A 10335-nucleotide genomic window follows, 5' to 3' on the forward strand; every position below is an offset into this window, starting at 1 on the left:
CCAAACTTCTGAAGAAACAGGCTTCTGTGTTCAGAATGATTTTTATTTTCGACAAGAAGCTGCTATTTGTATTGTTTCCACAAGATGGCGGCAGAGTTCTCATTTTGTGTCACTCCGCTATTTTCCCAGGTATGTGTTTCTGATTTAGGATGAAAGGCGAAAACACCACCTTCATTATGAGGCATCCGGTCCAGAACGGCGGACTGCGCTCAGCTGGAGCATTCCTCCAGGAATTTGTGTTATGAAATAAAGCAGGTCAGAGGGTCACTCAAACAGAGGGATGATATTTCCATTGCATCAGTGGAACGATTTGGAGCCAACAGGTTCCAGGAAAAGACACAATGCTCAGTCTCATCCAGGGGACAGGTGCTTCACTATCTGCTTCTATATCTCACTTTCATGCGTCAAACAATTGCAGATTAATATATTTTACTTTCACTTTCCTCCACATGGCAAATCAAACCACATACCTTTCTCCTAAAACATCCAGTAGCTTTACAGCATGTCAACAGCCTTTGCAGTATTTGTGAACACTATGTTCTGAAATGTTGACATTGCATCGTGAGGTCACAGAGGTCTTGGGAAGTTGCTGATGATCTTTGTGACCTTCAAGCAGCACTGAATAACATATGATGGGAAGTTACTGAGGTTTGTTGTTTGAAAGATTATGTGGTTGGGAAACCTTAATGATCCCAGACCTAAAGGAAGGATAAAGTTTATGCTTGTGGCCAAAGGGAAAGGATGACTTCACAAAGTTCACCTGAGAGGATTTCGCAACTCCTAAACTCATTTCAGCTCTCACCGACAGGCGCTTTGCTTAAGATTACATTCCCTTTAAAGGATATGAGATTAATATGTCAATAAATCCCTTCAGGTTCACATAACAAGAGTTTCCTGTAGAAATTTATTACATGACCTCATCCTACACCTTATTTTTACCGTCATCCCCCGAGACGGAACCTCGACTCTCAGTTAAGCAATACTGTAGTTGCTTTGGCTGCTTCCCAGCAACCAAGACAAGTCAGCTACCCTGTTGATACCTAATCTGACTCTTCACTCACACACTTACGCAGACATGGAAGCAGGTATGCACAAGAACACATACACTCGACACTTACGCAAGCCCCAGCCAGCCGTGCCTCGGGTAGTCATAACAAGCAAAGGGTGGAGACATGCCAAGCTCTTATAGGTCAAACAAATGATCCGAGAGTAAAAGTAGAGCAGGCAGGAAAAGAGTAGATGTGTTTGAGGTAATACTGTGCTGTGTTTTTTAATGACTTGACCTCACACTCTGTAGGTTATTGGGGGAAAAAAAAGAAGAAGAAAGAACACAACAGAGCGAATGTTCTCCCTGGTGTATTCCAGGAAAAAGACATTGACCCGCTATTGACATTTGTGTGTTTGAGGAGTTAAATGTTGCATTACGCAAAGGTCAGAGAAGAGAAACCGGTTGGAGGAAGAGATGGAGACTGAGCGGTCAAAGGTTTTTCCACTTCTTTTCCTTTTGGAGAGACAGACGAAGGAAAAGTGTTGTTGGCCTTTGCGACAATGAGGAGTTCAAACAAAAAAGATTTCTTCTAGGAGAACCTTTAAAGGCACATACTTAAGCTGTGAAGGTGGAGAGGGAATGAAGAACAAGTCACGTGAATATGAAAAACTGTGATCTTTATTCAATTATTCAACATATACTTCAAATATACATATTTACACACTTTGTACACTGAATATAACTCTCACATGTAACCGCTAGGGGCTGACGAAGCCTTCAGGTTGTGTCACAACTACATGATTCACAGTGCAATATGGAGATTGTGCACCCGTGTCAGTTTACTTTACACGTCATATGAGTGACTCACTCTACATATATAAAGCAACAAAATCATAAATCTCTTAAATTACTTCCTTGTGAGGAACAATGCAAGTTGTCACCAGTCTCTTACAGTCTCCAGCAAACAAGAGAATATTTTTTAGAATAAGCTACTGTATGACCCGGAAATTAAAGGTTAATCACTCCTCAGACGTACCAGATTCAGTACCATCGTCAAGACTATCGTATCAGAATGAAGTAGGCTTGGAAGTCTCCATTCTTTTGTCACAAACCAAATAATTTGAATGTCTCTTTTAGGTTTCGTACATCATGTCCCTGACGACAAAAAAAAAAGTAGTAGTAAAGAAGTGAACTGGTCTGAAGAAAGTCCTTTAGTCAAGGTCAGAGTCAGTTTCTACTGACAAGTTTAAGTGCTGACTCATCAACAGACATTGTATATTGCCAGACTGCGACCAACTCAGTCTCCTTCGGTTTACGAAGCACAGCAAATGGAGGCGCAACTACTCGGCTTTGTTTGATCACTGACGTGATGTTCCAAAGACACTAGAAAGAACAGGTTTGACCACTTCACAGAGAAATTTATATTTTTCAATGCAACGTGGCACTTTCTGTTCCTGACTACCATGACAACTTAGTGATGGTTGACAAGACTTATTCCTAAAACCCGAAGCGCTGGCATTGGCCAGTTTTGGTATCCAGGTGTACCAAGATTTCAAAAGGTTAAGATTTAAAGACAGTGAAAATCACCTATCATTAAGTTCCTATGGATTGAAATCCACTTGAGAGAAAATACCAGAGTGGGTAGAGTTTTCTCCAGTTATAATAGCATATAGCAGAGCAGTCAAGCCTTCGCCTACTTCTGCTCACTTTTTGGCTCAGCCAACCAAAAGAAGGCTGCTTCACGTTTTTACAAACAGAGAAAATTTGCTGCTTGGAAATATTTTTAGCCTTGAAACAACAGCAAGCCTTGCTGTTTGACCTAACAGAGAGGCAGCCGCTGCTCTTACAAAGTAAGGCTGTTTTAAAATTGTACAATGGGCCAGCTAAGAGCTGCACAGCAAATAGCTAGCTAATGTGAATTAGGCCGCAGCAAAATGGATAATTTCATAGACAATAAGCACTTTAAATTCAACTGAATTCATCCTATATTTCCAAATAGCAATAATAGTGCTTTTCTTTTTTTTTTAGATCATGTTAATCATCAGATTAGTTGATTGAGGTTTTATCTAAATACACAAAAATTCAAACCAGTGTTTTAGCATGAGAATTTCATACTGGCCCCTGCCCAGCTGTGGCTGCAACAGCTGCCCTGTCCGATCAGACATTTCCTCACTCGGTGCAACTCTTTTATACATATATCACTGGCCACAAATGAGATAAAACCTCCACTGTGCTGGCTATTTACAAGAACTTCTTTCAGAACTGGTGTCACTATTATTTGCTGACTGAGTGTGACAAGCAACATCCTGCCTTTCTCAACCTTCTGCACATGGTGTGAGATTTGTAAACGATCTGCACTCGCTCAGACATGGGCAGATTGGCAGTGAGACACCTCCGTAGTGTCACGCTGAGGGTGACACACGAGTCCCTTGCTAACCATCTTTCCTACTTTGTGTCACTGTCTGCTCGAGGACGTCGGGCTTGAGCTCAAACTGTCCTCGAGTCAAATATTGAGTCAGCCGCAGCCTGGCCAGAGAGTGAGAGGAACAACAGCCCTGGCCATCGCAGTTAAGATTCAGCTAATGCTTTGTGAAGGTGCATGAATGCAAGCAAAGAGAGAGAGAGAGAGAGAGGGGTTTAAAATTCATGTGATACACTCAAAGAAGCCTGCAGAGAATATTCTTTTAAAAACCATCTGACAAATTCTGAATCATTGTGATTTCTTTTAGCACCAACTATTGTTTTAAAATGCACAACTGCACAATGAATGACCATTGTAAGCAATGCCCTTAGCAAGGTAACACATACAAGACATCAGAATACAGTACAGTGAGTTTCTGTAGAAAGCTTGAGGTTGTATGTACACATACCAGTACACAAACAGGTTTCTAAAAAGTGCCAATGTACAAAAACGACGACGAGATCTGTTTTGGTCTCTTAGTCAGGCTCTTAACCGTGTCTGTCAACAGAACAGATCGTCGTTCTCCTCCACTTCAAAGGATGGCACTGTCTGTTCCGCCGAGCTCGCCTCCTGCTCACCCGACGCTACATCCTGGGGCGACAGCGGCAGGTGGAACCACGGGTGAGCAAGCAGCTCGGCTGCCGTTAGTCTCTCTGAAGGCTCTTTCCTCAGCAGGCTCTGGAGCAAACACTTGGCCTTCGGCGACAAGCCTTCCGGCAAGCAGCACTGGCCCCTGCGGATTTTGGAAAACAGAGTGGCCGGGTCCGGGTCATGGAAGGGATAACGACCCACCAGCATGGTGTACAGCATGACCCCCAGGCTCCACATGTCAGCCATCCTGCCGGAGTACGGTGTTGAGCCGCTGAGGATCTCAGGGCTGACGTAGGCAGGGCACCCGTGGGTGTCTGACATAGAGTCTTTGTTGGGATCCTCAAGGATGCGGCAGTCCTCAAGGCTCTCTAGTCTCACGTGTGTCCTGTAAGAACAAATTTGAGAAATCATTAGAATTTAGAAGCCCGGAACCTATTCTGTTTAAACCTACAACAAGAGCAGGGAGCTTTAGTTATTATGTGTTATGACATCTTCTGTTTAGCCTTAATCTGCTCAGCAACAGATGGACAGACAGTCTAGATACCAGCAGCACACATATTTGCATACCATCCTCCAGTGACCTCACTCTGACCCAAGACCAGCTGAGTGACTCTTGTTTAAAAAACAGAGCTGCCTAAGCAAATTTCCAGTAACTTCCTGGCACTAGCCTGGCCACATAAACACCCATATAAATATAAAACTGCAGCACTCTCCTCCTTCCTTACTCACACTCTGCTAACTATATTTAGGCATATAAATGATGGGACATGCATTTAGTCCTGGAGCAGAGCAACTGGGGGCCTGAGATTTTCTACTCTGTTTCAGCCCCTGAAAAGACTTCAAGACTTTTAAATCTCAGTGCACGGATACTCTTAGAAATGAATAGTGGGCCGATATTTAAAAAAAATGTGTCTACATTGTCTGCAAAAATCTAATCAATAACTAATACCGATACTCCACATACAGCTGCTGATGAGGTTGGCAATACTTACACTAACAAAGGCACGGCTAAAGCAGTTCTGGGCCAAAACTCCTACTTTTGTTTGAGTTTTAGAAAATGCTTAGACCCACATAAGCACAGATTGTTCGAAGAAAAGCGTGTGTATCAATAAAATAAGCTAACTGCACACACAGCTTTTAATGTGAGCATCTTTCCATTTTCAGGGGAAAGAAAATGTCATCATCCCATCAATGACTAGGCAATGTTTACAAGGCATGAATAGATTTTTGTCAAGCAAAAATGACAAAGAAGCACAATGTATTTTGTATTTAGCACAAAATCTGGGCAACCCCTTCAGCGGAAATAAAAGAGCAGCTGAGGAGAAAAACAGATCACCACAGACAGCGTGACAGCCAGAAGGGCCGAAGCGGAGAGCAAATGATATTTAAGCAGCCAGATAGTGGAGGAGATAAGTCGGTGGAGGAGAAAGAGGGATGGAGGCAGAAAGAGAATCAGAACAGAGAGAGTTAAAGGAGTGGAGAGAGTGAGTCATCCCCTCTGTTGAGAGAACATATCTTCTCTCCTCTCTCCGGCTACGTCTCGAGCCCAGGCTATCTGCACCTGGGTCCCACACTGGCGGCGCCAGCCGTGCCATAATTACCCTCAAATGGCTGTTGCCACATCAGTGACGCACGGAGACGAGGGTTGGCCCGGCAGTCAAGCTCTGCATGCTTCTCAGCACTATTCACCTTCCCTAAGCTGACTCCTCCATCTGCACTCTGTTTTTCCATATCTGCATGTGTGTGTGTGGCGTGTGTGTCAATGAGGACAGCATTCATCAGATTGTTGTGAATTTTTTCGTGACTCTGGCTGGAAAGCAGCTTTGTCGGCCAGGGCATTGCATCACAGCTTGTGTATCAGGGCTCCAGAGGTGTTGAATTGTAAATTTTACAGAAAATGTTCGAAGGAAAGCGTGAGATCATACAGATCCGTATCACACTTGTGTTGACGTGTGTCTGTGGATGTTTAGAAGTAAGTTTTTTCAAACTATATGTCACAGAAATGTGGGTAAAACCGTGACAAACTTCTTAAGGTGTTATGTTTGAGGTGTTTGGTAAGAAAATCGTAGGTGCAAGAACACATCACAGCTTTATTTGTAATTTAGTACAAACCTCAGCATGTATGAACAAACACCTAAGGTTGAGGAAAAGGAGCTGTGCAGCCCTCCCTCCTTTTCTCCTCTGCACATATACACTGTGACTCATCACTCTGCAGCGGTATAGCTATTAGAGGGGCACAAGCAGCTTCAACTCCTCTCAGTGGTTCCCCGCTCTTATTCATCCACTGTAACCCTGCTAACCCTGAGGTTATGACTGAAGACGCTTACTGATGATAATTCGTCATGGAAATGTGTGTTTGGGAATGTCGGTGAAAGAGAGAAATAAGCTGATGCTTCTAAGAAACAGGGCTACAGGAGGGTTAAAAGATGCAACAAATAATTTAGTTGGAAAATGTTTTGAGTGATTTCCTGAACGGAAGATAGCACCCACAAGTAAAAGCATATGTGTGTCTGTGTGGGTGGGGTGTGTGTGCGTGTGTTTGTGTGTGGGAGCCGGTTCAAAGCATCAGAACTACTCCTCCGTGCAAGAAAGTGCATGTGAATGAAACCCAATTGGAGCCATCGGTTCTCCTGCAGCGCAGCTATGATGTAATTTATTAATAAATAATGAGCAATAAATGTTTTCGAATGTAACGGCCTGCAGAAGGGTACGATCGTCTCATTCAGCAGCCTCGTCTCGCGGCTCTGCCAAAACTGCCACCCACCACATTCACACATACAGGCACATACACATGCAAAACAAACAGAACGCGAGCACACAAAGGGACACGTCGCAGGCGAGGATGGGAGACAGACAGAGAAGGCGAAAATCTGGGAAGCTGAGCAGTCTGCCTCCACAAGTACAGAACCTCCTACTCTATCTGTTCCCACATCCAGATCCGAAACACACGGCCTGTGTGTATCAGCTGCTGCCATGCTGGCTGTGGGCTTTCACTGGCATGTGCCACTACACTGCAGCCATTCAGGTTTAATACCATTCAAACAAAATAACCTCACTGTTATATGAAGATTACAATAAAAATGTGCTTGAGCAAATTTGCAGTGTGGAAAGGAGGAACGTTGCACAGCGTAAGTGCACCGTATTCATTTTTACTTTCTTGAAAGAGGAAAGTGTGCAATATAGAGCCATCTATTGGTGAAGTTGCAGATTACAGCCAACTCAGCTATTGGTTTGCTTTAAAAATTCGGACCCGTCACTTTAATGTAATCGTCAGCCATATGAAAAGGTTTACCAGTTGTCAGTTCTAATTCATTTGGGTGAGAAATTAGACAAGGAAAGTGATATTCCTTATTGGAAATCGGGGAAAAGTGTGTATAGACAGGCTCTTTCAATGAGCAGAGAAAAAAGTTAAACATTGTTTCTGAGTTAAGTGCCGTCTGCAACTTTCCCTAGCAAGGGGCTGATCAGAGTGGATTTACACTAAATAGAGATACCATGAGAGTATTAAGGGAGTTAGGACATCAACTGCTTTTAACATACTAACAGAGCTTCCTTTCTAATAGCTGAACTGCCCTGTTAATCTCCCCACATAGTTGATCTTAAAACAGCTTCCTGTTCAGTTGATCTCACCTTTTTTCATTCGCAAAGACAAACTTGCGCAGCTTGAGGTCGCCCAGCACGATACCCGCCTGGTGGCAGTGCGCCACGGCCAGGACCACCTGCCGGAACAGTCTGCGGGCCTGCTCCTCGTCCAGTCGCCTGCAGCTCTTCACAAGGGTGTGCATGTCCCCAAAGTCCTTGTCCAGGAAGACGTAGGCCTTGCGCTCCCCCAGGATGATGTCCCTGATGCCAGCCACGTTCCTGTGAGGTGGCAGAACGCCGTAGGCTCTGATCTTCTCCTGGTACACCCCCATATCGAACACCTGGCAGAGGGATCGGAGAATGAGGAAGAGGGAGAGAGATGCAGGGTGGAAAGTTAGAGAAAAGTGGAGGGAGTGGGATTGTTATTGTGTGAGGTATGCAAATATAGTGGTGAATTAAAAAAAACAAACAGGATATCTACTGAGTTTCACAAAAGGGTGACAAAAAAGCAGTAGTGTCATCATGCTGTGGGCTAATGGAGGCACCGGACACCTTTATACATTAGCTAAAATTACAGCCAACTCTTGCATAATGGGTTTTTTTTCTTAGAATTGAAGAGTCAGAAGGAAACTCATTTGCTGAGTTGAAACAATTTCCTTTATTTCTATTTCTATGTACTTTCACTTTTCTCCTTCCTGATCCCCCTTTCAGAATAAGTCACTTCATTAAAAGATTGTGTATTAAAAAATATCTGAGAGTTATAGCATTTTAAGATCAAAGACACTAAATTCTATGAAAGCAACAAAATATATGTTTGAACACATCAAGTCAGCTGATTTCTGCATAGACGTTTGATTAAAAACTTAAATGTCTTAGTCGTTCTCTTTTTATTTATTTATTTTTCTTTTTTTTTTTTTTTTTTTTACAGCAGATAGGTTTTAAGTGCAACCATGACATTAAACTGTAGATTCTGTCATAACTTTTTCATTTGCAACAGCATGAAGTTTTAGTGGTCCCCATTTTGCTTCCCCCTTCCTCCCTTGCAAAACTTTTTAGATGAGTCTCTGCGAATGAGTCACTCAAGCATGAAGCGATTAACTTTTATTAAACAACAAAGCCAAACGCATCCACTGTACTCTATGCACAGTGGAAAAAGGGGGAGAAAAAACACACACACAAAAGTGGAGCAGTTCAGGAATATTTCCTTATCTGGGCACATCCCTATCATCGCTTTCCATCTTTCCCCTACATGTTTGCATTTCTGTGTGTTTGTCACAGCCTGGCGGATTGCAATGACGTGTATGCAAATAAGCCGAGTTGACAGACAGTATGGAGCTGTGGTGCTGAGGACTGGCAGAGAGTGCGTTTCCACAACACAAAGCAAGTCGGCGTGCGACTGTTTATTTGTTATTTATTTCAGCTGATCAAATGGCCTCAAGAAGCCCTTCAAAAAAATTCAACCATTAAGCAACGCCGCCGTTATTACGCAAAGTGTCAACAGATTTCGCGTGAGAATGACATTTGCTGAAAAAAAAAGTAAGCTAAATACGGATAACATGTCAGACGGGCGATTGAGCAACATCATTCATTGAAAAAAAAAATTGCACAATGGCCTGGATTGCGCATACCTTGCACAGCAGCTCATCGCCGGTGTCGGTGTTCATCGCGCCGTGGAGGCTCTCCCGGTCCGCCAGGGGCAGCAGCAGGAACGCTCCTATCCTGGACGGTCCCTGGTGGGTGGCGGGGACCGGGTTGGCTGCGGGGCTGACCGGGGAGCTGGGGGACGTGCCGAGGAGTCCCTGCGGGTCCCCCGAATCGGCGCTCAGCCTCGCGCATTTAGCCGGCGGCTGGTCGTCCGAGTCCAGGCGCTTGTGGGCGACTCTGCGGATGCAGGGAGCCACCGGGCTGCTGCACTGCAAGTTCATCCTGAAGGGCCGATTCACCATTTAGGACAAAATTAGATTCAGAAAGAGAGAGGGAGTCCACTTGTTCAAGATGCGTCCTAGCAGAATATGCCGACTGTGCGCTCCATTTCTTCCCGTCGGAGACTTCTGAGACCAGTGAATCCAACGTCCTGCTCTGGGTGCTGCTTCAGAGCTACTTTCAGTGAGGAGGGAGAGGAAAAAAAAAATCCAATCCTGAAAAGCCCCGACAGAGAAAGAAGGGAAAAGACAGACAGACAAAGAGAGAGAGACAGAGAGAGAAAGAGACCGCCTCACTCACAGAGGTTGAGAGTGAGTGCGCTCCACTGATGTCGAGCTCTGAGCTCAAACACTCCGCCCGACCAGTCCAGCCTCCTGGTGACACAAGCGTTGAGCAATCCAGTAACAGCACAGACTCCAGCTCAGCCCGTCTTGTGTGATGATTCTGCCCACTGTTACCTTCCAGCTTATGTATTTAAAAAAAAAAAGAAAAAGAAAAAAGAAAGGCTCTCCAAGCGGGCATGAGGCAAAGGGAGTTTTAACAGGGCGCTGAGAGTCTCCACATTCCTGCTCACTTCTGAGATTGCGCTGATACAACAAGAACCGGAGCAGCTGCCAGGAATGAGGAGATCATGTGTCAGTCAACCTTATCATGCCTACATCATTAAGCAGGCTCTAGACAATAATTAACCATCTCTAACTTGTTGTCTGACTCAGGTGTTTCGTAATATTCTGCTCTTACATCGCCATGTTGTACTTGTTTTCTTCTCTTTTTTTTCGTGTTAGGCACA

The 10335-nt window shown here is 44.2% G+C and overlaps 1 protein-coding gene across 1 annotated transcript; it reads right to left on the minus strand.

Annotated features, from left to right (window-relative positions):
- Positions 1–1648: 1648 nt before the first annotated feature.
- Positions 1649–10116, minus strand: trib1 (tribbles pseudokinase 1). The gene is made up of 3 exons (XM_032580807.1): positions 9251–10116; positions 7671–7963; positions 1649–4425 (listed from the first exon to the last, which is right to left on the minus strand). The coding sequence occupies exons 1-3, from the start codon at positions 9566–9568 to the stop codon at positions 3951–3953; spliced, it is 1086 nt and encodes a 361-aa protein (XP_032436698.1). The 5' UTR covers positions 9569–10116; the 3' UTR covers positions 1649–3950.
- Between the last annotated feature and the right edge of the window lie 219 nt (positions 10117–10335).

Source organism: Xiphophorus hellerii, chromosome 13 (genome assembly GCF_003331165.1).
Source record: "Xiphophorus hellerii strain 12219 chromosome 13, Xiphophorus_hellerii-4.1, whole genome shotgun sequence".
Taxonomy (NCBI): Eukaryota; Metazoa; Chordata; class Actinopteri; order Cyprinodontiformes; family Poeciliidae; genus Xiphophorus; species Xiphophorus hellerii.